Source organism: Mya arenaria, chromosome 13, assembly GCF_026914265.1.
Source record: "Mya arenaria isolate MELC-2E11 chromosome 13, ASM2691426v1".
NCBI lineage: Eukaryota > Metazoa > Mollusca > Bivalvia > Myida > Myidae > Mya > Mya arenaria.
The window spans coordinates 37,166,110-37,185,204 of record NC_069134.1 but is presented as its reverse complement, the minus strand read 5'-3'; the positions used below and the strand labels follow the sequence as shown (position 1 = coordinate 37,185,204).

At 33.8% G+C, this 19,095-nt stretch overlaps 1 protein-coding gene across 3 annotated transcripts in view; it reads left to right on the top strand.

The window, feature by feature from the left end:
* LOC128214815 (uncharacterized) overlaps positions 1–13,986 on the top strand; it is a 52,995-nt gene extending 39,009 nt beyond the window's left edge. For 2 of the 3 annotated variants that reach the window (XM_052921483.1, XM_052921484.1), the window contains exons 2-6: positions 5,076–5,192; positions 5,406–5,515; positions 6,666–6,815; positions 11,285–11,375; positions 11,774–13,986. In XM_052921483.1, coding sequence (XP_052777443.1) covers positions 5,113–5,192; positions 5,406–5,515; positions 6,666–6,815; positions 11,285–11,375; positions 11,774–11,930 — 588 coding nt within the window. In that variant the 5' untranslated portion in view covers positions 5,076–5,112 and the 3' untranslated portion in view covers positions 11,931–13,986. Of the gene's footprint in view, positions 1–4,895; positions 4,955–5,075; positions 5,193–5,405; positions 5,516–6,665; positions 6,816–11,284; positions 11,376–11,773 lie in introns of those variants that run through there. The other variant, XM_052921485.1, reaches the window with a different exon arrangement.
* Positions 13,987–19,095: the final 5,109 nt, after the last annotated feature.

The following is a 19,095-nucleotide window of genomic DNA, read 5'->3' as shown; positions in this document are numbered from 1 at the left end:
GACTGGGTAAAATATGTGCAACCGTTTAAAGCTCTATCAGGAACCGACTGCAGTTTTTCATATTTACGTTCGAAAAACGACGTTTTATGCCGAAAAACATCTTCTTTCTTAAAACGTTAGTAACGCGTTTTGCCTCAATTTTCAAACGTTGATATTAAAAACTGTGATCTGATCTTTTGTCACTAGTCTTAAATCAATGGTTTTCAGATATTTTATCAAATATTGGTTCATTCCAAGACAAAAAAAAGTTGTCAAACGGTAAGCTGTGAGAGTGAAGCTTGAAAGGATCCAAATATCATTCGAAGTTAATCGATATGTATCGACTTCATGTGTTACTATTCCCAGCGTTAAATATGAAAGATTGTTACAATCAGGAATAATAAATTTCAGAAGTTTCAGGCATAGCTTGAAGAGTTTTTCAAATGCAATGGCTTTGTACTTCGTGAATGACAAAGGCAAAATGAATGAAAATCAAAGGACTGAGAGTCCTAACGTCGCGCAAAGTATTTAGAAAGGAACAGGGGAAAATACAAATGGAAGAGTTTTGATGATTTGTGATGATGATCTTGTGATATAGAAGAACATGTCATCGAAACGAACCAGAAAATGTAGTGCTATATGAGGTGTTGTTGGTGAAACTCTCCACGGCCTTCTTATTGTGTATTTATATAGAATACTTGACCCGTTATCTGAGAGCATAACATCAGAAGGGCAATATATAAGGGTCATGCTGCCTGTAAAATATATCTGCTACTTTTGTTAATGCACGTTTTAAAACTTATGGTGTAGCTTCCAGTCACAGTCACTTTCTTTCCAAAAATCGAAAAAATAAGAATGTCAGACATATAAATTGTTCTCATGTAAAATGTAAGGAAGTCGGTGCCCTTATAAATAGATAAATCGACATGCGCCAATTGCTTGTCCAACAATAAAGCTGAATATTGTCATCCAGGGGACATGTACCCGACCCCATGTAGAAATAGGTCACATCTCACACCAGTTTAGCGAAACTTCGCCTATGAAACGTGTTGAAAAGGTGAAATATGAAAGTATATTTAAGAAACAATTCGCTAGTAACATAAACCGCCCTTAATGCGCTTTGGTTTCATTTTGAAGTATTAATACTGATATGTAGTTTTGCTTCTGAAACAAAATTTAAGGTATAACCTGCTGTTTGACCCATTAGGGTTGTACAGCCGGTTATCCTCTAGAAAATCAGAACGGCAAGTCTAAGTCTTGTCCTAACTGTAACCTTGTTGGCTTAAGTAAACCATCGTCAGCAAAGTACATGAAGACATAAAACATTAAAACATTATTGTTTTAATGACTCTGGAAGAGCAAGCATGATGATTATCGACAAGACAATCACGGTGGTCAGTCAATGGCCAAAATCTTGACCGTTACCGCGTTATACCAACCATCATTCGTCAATGCTTGTAACTCTAATTGATGGATACAAACGGTCTTAGTAAATAAATTACTGTTTTTACTTAACAACACATGACTATGCATATTGGTGTTTGGACATTAAGGAAGTTAAAGTATGCTGACACATTTTGAGGTAAAAACGTTTTTGTTTGTATTTTGCATTATGTACGAAATAATTTCATTACGTGCAGTTAATATTGGTGGAATATGACAAATGTCTTTAAATGGTCATTCATCATTTATGCTTGAAACGGTGTATGCTATTTGTGTTTCACGAGCACAGACCGAGCCAAATTTACACATGCGTACGGACTTCCACGAGATTTCACAAACATCAGCTAATCAATTCACGTCAAGATAAATTAAAGTCAAACTTCCTGGATTCCTTTTAAACATACCATCATATCTTTTTAGATTTTATTTGAAATCATGATATTATATTATTTTTCAATAAATTGTTTTCATTGCAACGATCATTCGAAGTCAGAGCCTCCTATCTAATCAAAGTTTTGCCGATCGGAGCTGACAGTCCCATTCGACAGCTGCTGAATACAAATAAGCCTCCACACTAATCATGTAAACGAATTAGAACTTTAGGACATTCAAAGCCATAATTACATTAATCTCAATACTCTGTGGACATTGGATTAGAACGTTGCAAATAAGATAATATTAATTTTATTAAGACAGCGGATCTCTTTGCCAGAGATACAAAGCAAAATAAAACAAAACGCTATGTTTAAAAACTTGATAGACAATCCACAAAGTTATAAAACTATGATTCGTCATGACCATGACAAACGTCCGCACTAGCAATATATACTATATTATCGCAGTATGCTATCAAAATTTCAAAGGTTTGATTAAACATGAACTTAAAGACTATGCAAATTATTATAAAATTATTATTGATATGTGTGTACATAAGTTCTGACTTACACTATCATGGCAAATACAAGTATCTAAATGCATAATCGAAATATGAATTACTCATAATGAAAAACTATAACTAAACTTCATTTTGGCGATCAAATGTAGATAGCTAAAGCACTATCAATCAGCCTAGCAATCAATATTTATTTGTTTGGACAATCTTAGTAGTCAAGCAATGAACGAATACTCAGTTTAGAGGGACAAGGTTCAGGCCTAATAGACACTAACCAGAGACACGGAACGTTACAAAACAACAAATAAAGACAACTGACAATTTACATAATCATTTTTTTTTAAATGAAAACTGGTTAAAATTGAGTAATTTCTAATAACTATTGGGAATCTGAAAAAATACGCGTGACAAGCAGATACGTTCTCCTTTATAATCCAAACAGGGATTGCTTTCTAGAACATTGATTGATATCGTCTAGAAACATGAAATAAATTAGAATTAGGTGCTACGTGTATGGACTTGAAATATCACACATAACACTAATACGTAGAATACTCTTCGCTTGAGATTTCTTCATTAGAATTATTCCATTAATGGGCAGATACAAATGCATTTAAATATTTAATTAATACATGTTGCATTCATATTTACATCCAAAAATATTATTAGAAGCTAGTACCTTAATAGTAAGTCTAATGCATTTAAGCACTAAATATGGAGTACTAATTGAAATAATCTAATGAACATATACAAAAAAAACGATAGATTTACTTTATTTTACATAGAATTAATACCACATGGTTCTTAAATATTTTATTGTCGGAAGCACTTTTCTTGACCCCGGCTCCTCTTTTCGCTCGATGCTGTTATGAGGTAACACTACATCAGAACATATTACAAAACATAACAATATATATCTCATTAATCAAATGTTTTTGTCCTCCGCTGCAGTGTCCACAAGTGAATCTCTTATTTTCTTGTCAGAATCAGATCAATGCATGACAACCATCATAAAACCATTTGTACCTTTTTATAGACAGACACTATAACATGCAAAACGACTGTAAATCATCAGCATCATCAGTCGACACGGAGACGGAAAACAGTAATGACACTATATTGCCTTCCATGGTTACATGATGTAGCCTTTTGTTGTCAAAGCAAATGCTATTTGAAGAAAGGGTAAATAATTAACGTGTCTATATGAAAAGTATATCATCATAATATTGCCGTGGCATATAGACAAAACCTATTATTAAACGCCCCACTATGACAAAGAAGTATATTCACGCATTATGTCCCAATAAGATAAAGATGTATATCCACATGATAAAGAAGTTGTTTTTTTTCCACACATTATGCCAGAATGTGATTAAGAGGTAAATCTTCACATTGCTTGATTTTTTTTCATTGTGATACACTATTGTTGTTTGAATTTTGAAAAAGGTCGCCTTTTCACTCCGTTTTAAAACTAATTTTACTCTTCTAAATTCTCATAAATAAAGCCAACGATGATTAAAATTACTTAATTAAATTTGCAATTTCTCTGAAATTCTTCAGCTTAATTTGAATCTTTAACCTCTGCTAAAAGTAACGAGCATCAATTAAATATTTAAATAGTTAGTAAACTATAAGTCGGCTTCCTGACAATGCTGTTTTTAAAATCGAATCGACTTTGGACTAGCAATGTCAATTTATTCTTAACGGATCCTGATCATACACACCAGATATTGTCAAATTCGTAAGCTTATTGTTGTTTTTTTCGTTTTATTTATAGTAAACCGATATTGTATGGTGTTAACTTAATACACATATTACAAAATTATTATGAATTTTGATGAGAAAGAGTGTCCAGTCATATGTACTATTACTATTTTTGTCTGAGAATGTTAATGAACACATGCAAGAACCTGGCGATAGTGTCTAGAACCAGTCGTTTATAAGTCTCTTGCGTGTTCTTACTGTGAATAAATACAATTTTTCATTAGACGGCATTAGTTCTATCACCTAGGGAATTGAGTTATATGCCTAGTTACATGCTTTTGGATAAGAAAGACTGTTAAGGCAAGCATTAAACGTCCATCTCATCACAGTTTCATAATTCAGTATTATATTTATAGAATCGAATACGTTACATCCGTGCAAACGCTAAGGTGATCCTTATAAATGATATTCAAAGGTTGGTCGATATTGATTGATAGCACGTGTTTTGTGCCTAGATCCAATAACCTTTCGGAAAAAGTTATTCACCATCCGGAAGCTACTAGCATCCGGTGGTGTCATGCAGCGCTTTCAAGAGTTTCACTGGTGTACTGACATTTATTCTATGGCTGTATCCCGGACACAGCATGTCTCGGAATAAATGAAAGCCATAATGTACCAACGAAACATACGAAATGAGATTCAATTATTTTGATCATGAATAAATACTATTATGATGAAAATTGATTAAAGACAAACATTTAGAATTGAATCGTGCTTTTATTCATGAGACAGAAGCATGCCATACAATGGAATGTTTGTCAGCTGTGCATCCAAGTACGTTTTCTTAAACATTTGTATGGACATTGTTACTCATTGAAGTTGGTCAAGATCTGTTCTCGGAATATCTAGGATCAAATAATATTTACACGAAATTAAGTAATCGGTTGATTGTTATCATTACTGTCCCAACATTTGATAGCGTCTATTACTATTATTATTATTATTATTATTATTATTATTATTATTATTATTATTATTACTATTATTATTATTTCAGTCCCTTGCAATGTGAAGGCTACACCCTATAATCAACCATGGGGGACCGTTTCTTCCTGGTAGTAGCGGTGTCCACATTTGCCCTGGGCGTTACCTTGTTTCTGGTTTCCATATCAAGGTATTTAAAATGTTACAGTATACTTTGTCAAAATCGACCTAGTATGTAATTTGTCAATTCTTATTAAAATATTACAGCGAACTATCAGGATCTCCTGTTGAATTTCCTATTATCTTTCATAAGAATGATTAAACTCAAGTTATTCAAGCTGACACATTATAAAGTTTCTTAAAATGTCTCCAACTGAACTCACATCCTAACATTTCTTTTCAGTACATCTTGGCAGGGTCTTGAAGGTGCCGTGTCCATCTCTTTGTGGAAAGTCTGTTTCCAGATGCATATTGCAAAGACGTGGGCATGCAATTCTTGGCATGAAATACCAGGTAATTACAACTTAGGGTTTGATTTTCATGTTGAAGTATTACACATATAAGATTTGAACACAGTAGCAACGGTCTTCGCTGGTAATGTATGTATTGCACAGACAACTCAACATGTTGTTTATGGCCAATACTCAATATCGTTGAACATCTTTTATTATAATTGCTCTACTTTACATGTTTTTATTTACAGTCTGTACATTAATGTACGACTTTTACATTAGCCTATAGGGTTTTGTGTATTATCATTTCCTGAGGCATATAGTGTTCAGCGCCAAGCATAACTGATATATTGATACTATTTAAAATGCTGTCTTCTATTTGCTTTCAATCCAATTTCTCCTTAGTTGTATCGTGCGCATCGCCAAACATAACTGATATATGATCAATTTTCATAAATGTGAATGTGAAGTATTTAAAAATCCTATACGCCGTTTTCTTGTTCAGTTGATTGTGCGATCAGCCCATCTGTATAATTTGATGTCGGATAAATTATCATATGCCATCTTCTATTTAAAGCTGCACTCTCACAGATATACCATTTTTACAACTTTTTTTGTCTTGGTAAGAGCATTTGTTTGCGTAAATATCTGCAACCCAATGATTTAAGATTGCTGACAACAAATCAGATCGTAGATTTTCATAATTCCGTTCGAAAATTAATATTTAAGAAAAATGCATAAATCATCATTTTTTAACTAAATATAAAAATCTGCGATTTTTTTTTCAGCAGTCTTATATAACTTGTTTCCGTGGATTGTCGCAGAAATTGGCTCATTCCAAGACAAAAAAAGTTGTCAAAACGTTCAATCTGTGGGAGTGCAGCTTTAAGCTTTTGTACAGACATTGGAGGTGATTTATATGTTTACTCAGAATGATGACAGATGAATGATAGAAGCTCACCTTTTTCTCTCTCAGACTATTTTTTTGCCCTTCAAAGTGTCCTGTACCATTTTATTTTTATCTCTTTTATATAATGTAAAGCGCCATATACAACTGATGCATGATAATAACTTTGATTTTATTTCAGACAATGAACAGACCTTCCAAGTGTCGTGTAGCATCTTCATTTCCGCTTTGTCATTTGCAGCGCCAAATATAACTGATGTATGATAAATCATGATAAATCCTCATATGTTGTGGTATATTGCAGACTTTGTGCGGTCCTCCCAAGTGTTTTGTATTATCTCTCTTCTCTGCTACATCGTGTGCAGTGTCATCTTGATTGCAGCCTTTGTCCTTCGCTGTCTTCATCGCTCACGGGTCGCTCTGATAATTCTCTCTCTGCTCACGTTTACATCTGGTGCGTATTTTCAACAATGCAATTTTAATAACGCAGACATGAAAACTGCTTCCAAAATAAATACTAGTATAGCAATGCTATATGAGATGTAAAGCAACTCTCTAGAAAACTCTAATTGGAGATAAGTTCTGTCACTGGCAAACTTTCCGTCAAGAAAAAGCGCTTCCACAATTTCGACAAGACAACGATAGTTTAATATAATTTGTTCGTTTTTATTCTGATCAAAATTTAACATTAACTGAACAGATGATGTTTCAGTATCAAACTGTTCCAACATGTATATATATATAATGTAGGTCAAGACTCCAAAAACAGTGGGTCCTTTTGTATATTTATATGTTACAAAAATCTTGTTTAAAATCTTTATAAGTGTCCAAGCTCATCTTTGTAATACATTTATGATACGGCTACTTGCAAAATTTAGGTGGAATTTCCTGTGTTTTCTCTTTCAAACGTCTTAATATTGCAATGGAAGCCACAGAGCCAACATAAACTTAACGAGGAACACACAACTTCACAATACAATCAATACAAACAACATAAGTATGCATGAAAATGTATGTAACAATAACTGTTAAGGTAACCGCCTTAGAAGGGTCCACAAAACAATGCTCACTTGTGGTTCAAACTAGTATTTGCCTGAAATCGTGAAAGGAAAAAGGGACGATTGACGGGTCCCCTTAACCCCTGTGCTGAAATCAAATTCTTATACTTTGAATTTTGTTAGAATCGAGTACCGTCAAATCCATTGTTTCATGTCATTAAACTTTCCAAAAGCGAATGGTTAATTCTATCACTGTGCAGATCTTTATATGCCAGACAGTCGTAATACATTTGTTCTCGAAGAAATTTAAGGCATTTTCAATGAAATGTCAAATTAAGTTTCCAGTTTGAAGATTTGTTGATTGAATAAGATTGGCAAAAAACGTCTATAATTTAGGAATGAAATACTTATCATACGTAAGCTTAATATTATATGTTCTGAAATTGCAAAAAAAACAACATCCAAACGTAGCATAGAAATGCAACAATTATTTTTTTTGCAAAACACAAGGTTAGAAAATCTGTCAAGCCTTCGCTTTTCTTACTCTGTCCCTAGTAATCTCGTCAATCTTCCAAATCAATGGTTCATTACAACATATTAAATGTATTTCATTCACTGCTTATTGCATTTCTTTTGTTCAGCTCCGTTCGTTTTCGATGAACTTCCTCTCATTGATTCACAATTGTCAATATTGAAAGGAAGTGTTAATGTAATTCCACGACTTGGGAGGGTAATACAACTGAATCAAAGAAAAGCATTAATTCCTGTGGTATTTGAGTCACGAACAATACGTTGTATCACGCAAAAGCAGACTAAGGCAAACAAGTACCATATTTGGTTGTCCGGTTAGCGCAGTGGTTAGCGCACTCGCTTCTCACCTAGGCGACCCGGGTTCGATTCCCGGCCTGGGCGCATGTGAGTTTGGTTTGTGGTCACCAAGCCGGACAAGTGGGTTTCTGCCAGGTACTCCGGTTTCCCCCACAACACAAGACCACACTCTCGCATAAAATCGTGCCAACGAGAGTGATTAATATAATGTTGTAATAACTTGTTTCACAATCGTTGTAAAATAAATATGTTTAAACTAAGTACCATATATTCTGTTTATACGTTTGAATGAATAAAGCGTTAAATTAGTTCGGTAAATGTAATAGCCAAATTATAGAAATTATATTTAGGGATTTTACGTTTTATGATGGGTTATGTAAACTGTATAAGGTTATGTTCAAACCCATGTCGCGCTTGATTTATTTTATACTGACAAGGAAATGGTGTTACTATGTTTATTAAAAATCACTATCTATAAACTAGAGCAACTTTACACGGATTTCTCTCTGTATTTCTTTACCACAGTACATTTTGATGTGAAATGATGGAACGAGGAACAAAGCACGACTGTTCACCCTAAAGGCAATATTTTCCTCAAAGATATCTTTCTTTTATAGACAACACTATCCACTGGAAAAGAATTATTATTAAATCATTAAGGATGATCTTGAGTCTTCAGATATTGATCGCACGTTTCACGCCCAATAGTGTTTATTTAGGGCGAGCCATATTACCGCCACTGTCGGTTTTCCTAGCGTTGATTGATACGCAAGGAATTTAAAGAAAACCGTTCTCCCTGTCCTATTAGTTCATGATGCCCCGGAAAATGCCCCGAGACATAATTCTGCCAATCTTCTTCCAGCTGATTTGTATCTGTTCTGATGGCTATGTTAGGAAAGATTTTAGTGACACAGTGCTTCTTATTAATTAAAGGCACAATACTTATGCAAGTGTTAACCGTCGAGTATATGCAAGATTCTGTGTATACTGTTTTTGCAAAACAAAGCTTTTTAAGGTCTGTCTGATAGTTTACATGTTGATCTTTAACATTTGTGAAAATAGTCTTTAACTTTATTATAAAGTAAAATAAGCTAGCGTGCATGAACAAAAAGCATCCTTAAATTATTGACATTTAAATGATTTACAAGCGTTTAACAACAACTATTTCCATTAGAGTGTGTCAAGAAAACACCCATTCTTAAAATGATTGCTACTTCGAAAAGTACCAATTTACTAAATGAATTATTCTGCCCATAATTATGTCTCAATGATGTTTAAGACTGTTTCATCGTGAAAAACACGCGATCAGTGCAAAGCTTAACAGGACATGAACTCTGTAAAATGACACCAAACTCGCCATAAAATGATAAAGAAGAAAACTGTGAGTTTTTATCTTTCTATCAGACCAAGAATTACTCAGCCGTCTATGGCCAAGCTAATGATCTTAATATTTTGTCTGGTTGTTCAAAGCAAAACAGGCAACACTTATAAACATACAACATCGAAACATATGTGATTTTACCACAAAATTGTCATTATAGCAGTTATAAGACGAGTCCAATAATAGTAAGCAAATATATTACATGTGTAGAAGCAGAAATAGGCTGAGATACATTTTCATATCGTTTCTGTCAAAAAAGTTATTTAGAAATTAAAGCAACTGTGCACCAGATTATCAATTTGCAACAAAAAAAGTGTCGAAAACTGACATAAGCTTGGTATTAATGTGTACAATGCATTGAAACTTACTAACTGAAGTACCACATAGTTTACAATTTATTTAAGTTTAGCAGTTATTTCGTATTTTTCCATTAAAAAAGATTACTGGGTATGTCTACCTAGTAGAATTCATTCCTTATGGGTGATTGGCTTGTCGATACTATCACGTGACATTACCAAGTATATAGCTTAAATATACCACTCTATTGGATTTAGCCTTCGTAGCACAGTGGATACAACACTGGACTGCAATTTTGGCGACACGGGTTCGAACCAGGTCTCCGACAATTTTATTTTTTTACATTTTGGTACCTTTTTTACAATTATGATATCAAAGCGGGACTATCAAATATTCTATTAAATAATTGTCTTGAGATTCGTTACAGAATTTTTTTTTGTTTGGTGCCAATCTTGTGTACAGTCCCTTTAAAGCTGCACTCTTAAACAGATATACCGTTTTTACAACTTTTTTTTATTTTTTGTCTTGGAAAGAGCAAATTTTTGCGTAAATATCTGCAAACCAATGATATGAGTTTGCTGACAAAAGATCAGATCGCAGATTTTCATATTTCCGTTCGAAAATTAATGTTTTATGGCTTAAACCGTTACTAACGGTTTAAGAAAAATGTATAAAACATCAATTTTTGAACTTAAATATAAAAATCTATGATCTTATTTTTTTGTCAGCAGTCTTATATAACTGGTTTCCATGCATTTTAGCTAAAATTGGCTCGTTCCAAGACAAAAAATAAAAAAAGTTGTCAAAACGTTCAATCTGTGAGAGTGCAGCTTTAATGTCACGTACTTGAATGTTTACATCGGTTGTGACCCGTGGTGACCCATGCGAAAACCCATTTAAGTCACGTGATTCCTCAACCTGATATACTCGTATGAAGTGTTAACAAGAACACATTCTAATGAGTCAAACAATGACCTTTTTTATGTGGGACAAACATTTTAAAACTTAGTGGTTACATATATCTCATTCCAAGCCGTTACCCTTTATGGCTAATGCATCGGTTTCTTGACGAGAGCTGTATTCAACCTAGTATATTTTTATGTTTTTTTAACAGAACTTCATCCCGTTTCATATATTAAACTTAAATCATCGATTTCATGAAAACCCCCACAAATCTATCATTGTTTATTTAAGCTCTTAAACTTTGATAACGAGAGAAATGAACAAGTTGACTAATTCTATTACCCGTCGGGTGTTTTATTCCTTGCTAACTATTATTTTGCTATGATAGTGTAACATTCTCATTTATGATTACTAACAGAATCAATGTACATTTGAATAGACCGTAACAACATGTGTAAAATCTATAGTGATATTTTTAGAAATTTCGTAAATAAAATAAGTTTGTGTTTGTTGCAGCATGTATGATAGCTATGGCAGTGGTTGTCATGGGGATGAAAGGCCGGGACTATTTACTGTCGATGAAAGAGGATCCAGATAAGATATACAGGTAACGTCTCTGTAGAACCTGACAACGAACACGACCATATGCGGTTCTAAGGATTATATTTTTCATAAATGTTTGTAAATAATTAGAACTAGAAAGGGAAAGCTTACTCTGCATTGGGCATGTGCTTGGCAGTTGTTTAAATATCAGTCAGTCAGGTTATTGAATTCATGGTGATACTCTTACTATTATTTAAGGCAGTCATTTTTGGGAGAAAACAATATTGTATACCGATTCTCTTACAACACCCTTAATAACTGACATTATAATTGTATTTTTATAGTATACAACATAATTAGAGACTTTCATCAAACTGTATACATTTCAAAATAATTATGTATGAAAATCTTGTTTATTTCTTAATTTCAAATGTATATGCACTATTGTTTTCTTTATTTCAGGTATTTCTTAAACGGGATCAAGATAAACGGATACTACCAAATCGGCTGGGCCCTAATCTTGGCAATTGTCGCCTCTCTGGTCAACTATATCAGTTTTGCATTCTTCTTGCTGGAGTACAAAGACATGACTGATGAACCACGGCCAACAAAAGTGTAGTTCTGAAATATAAGTGAAAAGTTGTGTATAACTACATGAATAGGAATAATGCAATAGACATTTAAGTTTGTCGACAAGAAACTCACATGTAAACGTGGTCAGTGTATTTTGACCCCACGGTGATATAACGTGTACTGATAATTATGTACAATACAAGGAATAGTGCAATAGAAATTTAAGTTTGTCTGCTAAAAACTCGCATATGAACGTGGTCAGTTAGTTTTGACCAAAAGGTGATATACGTGTACTAGTCATGTTTAATTTACGAGTTATATAAAGAAAAAAGGATGCTAAAATTTGGGACATAAACTACATCCAATGGAATGTTGAAGACTATAAATAGGAAATCTTTTGCACACAATATGCTCCCATGTTAATAGTTCAGAACCATAACGTACATGTGCTTTCATGATACAAAACATGGCCTAACGTTCAAACGTAACAGAAACGAGCTCTTTGTCTGGTAGTTGTTCAGTTCTGAATAGGCAATAGCAAGAAGAAAACTATGGCATCTTCACTCTGCGTTGCATTTTTTTTTAAAGTGGACCATTTGAAGGCCCGAGCGCGAGTATAAATCAGCTTACACACCACCACCATTTTATCAATATATGTTAATTTAAGCATCGACGTGTGCTATCCATTTAGTGCATAGGGATTTGACACCAGATGATACCATTGCAAGAAAAAAAGATAATTATCAACAACTTACATAAAGTTGATATCGCTGTGTACAACGCATTTAATCTAACTTACTGGTGTATCACATCGCTTACGTCAGTTTTTGTATCTGTACTAATCACGGGAACGTCACCTGCTAAATATACACACAATAAACTTGGAAACCAGTACGCGCTATTTTAAAACGAGTAAACTCAGCTGAATCGGCGATAAAAATGTATTTTAATGAACTATGAAACATGAAACATTTTAGTTTGATTTAACGCCTATTTTAACATAAATACGTATTCAAAGGCGTTGTACAAATAAATAAAATAAATGCAAAAGCAAGTTAATAGAATCAATGCACATTATACTGCTAAACTGTTACAAGTTAAAAAGTAAAAAACAATCTGAAATAATTCTAATAAATTTCTTATAAAGTCCTAAAAAATCATTTATTAAACTCACCATGATGCAGGTTCGTAATAAAATAATGCATTCATGACTTAGGAAAATGTAAACAGTAAACGTAAGGTTATACAAAGTAGAAATAAAATCAGTTCTTTTATACACTTTCGTTACTATCACAGTCACTACAGTCTCTAAAATAATGCATAAAAGTCTCAAAAGTAATGTGTTTTCAATTTCTTCTTAAAAGTTTGTACAGTTTCTGAGTTTCTGATACTAAGAGGCAACTCATTTCACAATTTTGGTCATAATGGCACAACTTTACACCCGCTAACCGGATCGTAAGTTCCTTGTAGGGGTCTGTTTTGTTAGAATCTCTGTAAGGTAGTCAGGAGAATTACCAACAGAGCAGTTGTACATGAAGGTTAACATTTTGAATGTAATTCTGGCTTTGATTGGTAGCCAATGCAGGTCAAAAAGACCTTGTTTGGAGCTGTTAAATTTCTTCCGATTCAGAACTAGTTTGGCACACATATTTTGAATACGGTGCATTTTGCTAATCTCACTCTGTGCGATTCCGTAGAGGATTACATCACATAAGTCATATAAAATAGTGAATACTCGACCTTAAACTAGCCGTATTTATAATTCTATGCTTATATTGGCGATTTTGGAACCACCTGGTGTCTAGTCCCTTATAGCAGTTTTTATTTGAAACCCGGAGCGATGATAAATATAGCCATGTGGAGCGAATGCTCGGATTTTGTTATTTTTCACTTATATTTTCGTCGTCAAAATATGTTGTTTTGTTTAACGTTTGTTAAAAAGTTTTTTTTGAGTAAAAAACGTGCGAATAGAAACGGAGAAGGAAGTTTGCTCATATAATTGGTGAAAAATAAGACTTTTGTGAATAAATACTTCCTGCAGGACCAAGAAAAACCTAATATTTTGTACTTGGACATAAAATAAATGGAATTTTTAAAAACGGTGTTGCTTTGTTAGCTTGTTGCACGAGATTTATTCATGGTTGTAAGATACAGTTTTAAATTTTATTTGCCGGAAGTGGAAACGTACTCTGCCATGGACTGCAGCTAAGGGGATGTAATGCTTCATACGGGAGAACAAAATTAGCCGTTGTCCCCTCAAGCGTGTTCGGCACTTGCAGCAATTGAATTACAGAGAGCCGTTAATTTAAAGATTCTTTGGCTTGCTTTTAAATTAACATTAGCGTTGCAATCTTATGAAAGTATTTAAAAAATATTGTTTTTAAATTCGTACCCTTTAATATAATAGAGGTGATTCACTGCAAACAAATGAAACTGACAAGCCTAGAGCCTGGTCGGCCACCAATTGACTGGAGCTTATCCCTCATTCTTCTCTTCAATCGGTTGTGCAATTTTCCAGATATCATTTACACAATGTAAACTACAGGAACACGCCCAGTAGTAAAACAATTACGAACCCCCTGCTTAGCGGTACAAGGTTTAGGCCCAACACACACGTACTAAACAAGAGACACACGACGTCATAAACAACAAAGGAAGACTCATGACAGATAACTCACATATGCAATCCTTTTTAAATTGAAAACGTGCATCAACATATCTCTATCTATACATTTCTTTTTCGTTGCCAGGTAACGAGGCTTGCCGAGTTACCGGCTACGCAGCGTGCCCGAGGGTTGGATTTTTCTATCCGGAACGGACACACATGATAGATATTTTTTCTTGCATACATTAAATTACATTTTTTGTGAAGAAAGTACATAAAAAGCGCATTTTTGTACATATCACCAAAAAGCGCGTGCGATGATGTTTACTGACGTCATGACGCGCAGTCATTTTTATTCACTGCAGACGTCAATAAGTTCCTTCGAAATTACGTCTTTATAGGGTTATTTTGTTTTGTTTCTTTAAAGTTCATTTTTGTAAAGTTAATGTTAATGGAACTCATCTATTTAAATCTCATAATTATGATTACATAAAGTGTATTATAAACGAAATTGAAAGTATTACGTCACAGCGCGTGACTCATCTGGCATGGGGGGATGCCAGATGGAGTTTTCCAGCACGGCTGAATTCACCGGAAATGCCTATCCGGTGTGCTAGAATACTATATCTTGTATGTGATGGAATAATTATTATATAATTCTATTTCGCTCAAATGTTATATCAGCAGTACTCTTCTTGGCCATGGATGCTGTTTTCACACCATGTATTGTTGCTTCGCTCGATCCTGCTATGTGGTACGACAAAATCTGAAACTAATATTGCAATATGTAACGCATTTAACAAATGAAATAGTCATTTAATGCAGTGTCAGCTCTTTGTCCGTACTTCTCTCACAAGTTAATCTCTTATACTTGTCAGAATCAGACCACTACAAGAGCGCCAGTGGTAATTAACTCACAAGATCCATTTGTACCTGTTCATACACAGGCAATAGTACATGCAAAACGAATGTAATTCATCAGAAGCAGCATCAGTCGCCATGGAGACAGTGAAATCCAATTACATGAGGTTGCCTTCCATTGGTAAATGATGTAAATAGGGTTTGGCAAATCTGATTCAACTTGAACTTAATGTCAAAGCAATTACTATTAAACAGGGTAAATGATAATGGCGTCTACATTGAAAGTAGTTAAACCTAACATTGACATGACACAGAGACATGCTGAAGTCTTAAAACCTATAATAATGTTAAATGTGATACAATTCAAGAAACGATCAGAGTCAATGTACCCTCATATACTTGGAAATAAACACTCTTGGCATTTTTTTTTATACATTTTCAAATAAATGAAACTATTCCATAAAATGCTCACAATAAAGCAAACTATGCTCAACCTTATTTCATTGATACACGTTAAAATTTAAATGTCTGTTTGGAAAATGCGTTTTATTCGAATATTTCACTTCAACTAAAGTAACAAACGTCAGATAAATATTGATATTGATACCTTCAGTAAATTATCAAACAGCTTCTTTACATTTCGCTTAATAGAATCGATTTTGGAGAAACAAATTTATTTTTTACGAAACCACATCAGTTTGCGTAACATATACATCGCACATGATCAAAGTCGTAAGCTAAATTTATTTTTCGATTTAAATCTATTAAGTTGGCTGATTTTGGCTTTTTAAGCAGACGAATGTAAACCTAAGTATCAAAATGGACAGGTTACAATATATTGCCTAATTTAATATGCACAAATTGTGAAATTACTGGAATATTCAGATTATGAAGATAGTTCAATAACATTGGCCATTAATATTGTCGTCTGAAAATTTACATGTACACATGCAAGAGCCAGGTGAAAATATCTTAAAGCAGTCGTTTATTTGTCGCTTACGTAATCTAACTTTGCGAGAAAATGCAAATTTACATTAAACAGCATTAGTTATATCACCAATGGAAATGGCTTAGAAACCCTACATTCATGCTTATAACAGTAACTGCCAAATATAATGTTAAAGATTTAAAACATCATAAATTCAAAATTCAGTTTCAAATAGTTATAGGACCGATAAGGTTACATCAGTTCTCACACTTCGATGAAAGAAACTTATACTGTTCAAAGGTAAATCGATAAGGATTGTTTGCATATGTTTTGTGCCTAGTTCCAAAATCCTTTCAGAGAAAGTTATTTCCAATCAGGAAGCTACTAACTTCCGCTGATATTATGCAGCGCTTTTAAGAGCTTCACTTGTGTCATGACATTTATTCAATAGATGTATCTTAAAGCAAAACACAGCCAGACTCTATATAAATGGGAACCAGTTTAAAGCCAAGAAATGAGAGTCGATTATTATGATCATAAATAAATAATATTATGATGGAAATTGATTGAAGTCAAACATGGATTACAAGGATCAATGTTTACCTATTTTTTCAATTGTTTTTGAAACTACACAACATCGTTATTTTAATGTATAAGGAAAACCCTAGTGAAACATATTCACATTTTAAAATGTTTCAAAAACACTTTTATTATATCTATGTATATAAATGTCTTATTTTATGGCTTTTTTCTTTATGACATTAATTTCAGCCTTTAGTATTGAGAGCAATATTAGATGAACCATGCATTAATTAATTTCCATCATTAACATTCTCAGTTTAAAAATTCGAGAATGATCAAAGTCGCATTCCCATCGACATATTTTGTCATCTATTTCAGAATTCTGGCGGTCCATCCAAGTGTTGGGTATATTTCATCCTGTATTATATTGTGTGCAGCGCCAAACTTACAGATGTATGATTTTTATTAAATTTGTCATCTTTGGCAGTTTCTTTGTGATCAGCCCAAGGATCGTGTTTTATTTTTCCTCTAATTTATTGTGTACAGCGCCAAACATAACTAATGTATGATAAGTTGCCATATGCATGCCGTCTTTTAGCGTGTTCTGCGTTCATGCGATCAGCCCAAGTATTGTGTTTTATTCTTCTCTGCTCTATCGTGTGCAGCGCTGGTATATTGTAATTCACATATGCTGTCAACTTTCAACTTAGATCGATGAGCCCTTTTTGTCATTTTTTTTCGCCTTTGTCGCAGTGCAGCGCCAAACATAGCTGATGTATTTTACATTCTTATCTTTTTGCAGTTCTCAAAAATGATTTCTGTTTTGTGTTTTTTTCTCCTCGTGTGCAGTGTTAAATATAACACTGATTAATGACATATTCACATTACCTTGTAGTACGGATCTGATTTGATCAACAAACGTGTTTTGTTATAAATGTCTTGTTAAATCGAGTGAAACACATAACTGGTGTTTGATATTATTTGTTATTTGTTCTTCTAATTAAGTCTTTGTGTGGTTCTTCAAAGTCACTTGTTTTATTTCTCAAACCTTTTACACATTATAGAGCTCCAACTATAAATGTTATATGCTAAATGCTCCTATTTTGTCGTCTATTCCACCCATTGTGTGGCCGTTCCCAGTGGTTTGTTTATCTCTTCTCTGCAATATCGTGGGCAACGTCATCTGTTTTTATCGCTCCAGGGTCTAATGATTCTCACTCTGCTCACGTTTACATCCGGTGAGTATTATCATCAATGCAACAGTAAGAACATAGATAGGAAATTTGCTTCCATTATACTCATATTAAAGTGCTAAGGTACAAGCTACAGGGATAAGCCCAGAAGCCAAATATTTGACGATTGCCCTATTTCAGAGGCACAATGTCTAATGCATCAAAGAGACTCAACGAGACACACCTAACGTCACAATACAATAAAGTCAGATAACACATATGTTTTTTAATAATTAACAGTTGGTTTAGACAATTATCTGTTTTGATAAATCATTTACATTTTCTAAAATATTTACGCATAATTAGAAAAAAATAAGAGTGGTAATTAAATAAGTGAAAATGGACAAGGTTTATATCCACAATACAAAATAAAAACGACGGAACTGAGGAGGAAATTTAAACTTTGCAGCTTTGCAGCTTATACATTGTCTCTCCAATAACTGTTTGGACTACCGCCTTGGAACGGTCAGTGAAACAAGATGTAAACTGTTGGTTTGAACAACGTGTAGGCTGTGATCTTGGCTGACAAAACGAACGCTTGACTTCTTACCTAATTTTCTGTTCTGAATCCTTATACCTAAGGTTTCCTATAAAGAAGTACCGTCAAACCAAACGCGTCATGTCATTAAACTTTCCGAATTCCAATAGTAAATTATATATGAGTATAAATTTAAATCCCCATACAGATCTGCATTTGCCAGACATTCGTAATTCCTTTCTTGCTTTGCATAACATTGCTTGAGAATATCATCTTAAATCAAACATCTGTAGTCAAAAGTGTTTAAGCGGGGGGGGGGGGGGGGGGGTAAAATTAACAATTTTCTGAACTGGAAAAAGTTAGCACGTGTTTCTCACACAGAATGTGAAAGGATGAAACGAGAAACAAACAAAGGCACGAGGGCTATGGGCAATATTCTTTTCGAACGTTTATTTTGGAAGCAAATCGGTCTGCTGGAAAATAGTGATTTAATCATTAGCTTTGATATAATGTCTTCTAATGATATTGAGAGCAAATTTCACGTAAAACAAGTTCATTTAGGACAAGTAACATTACCGCCACCAC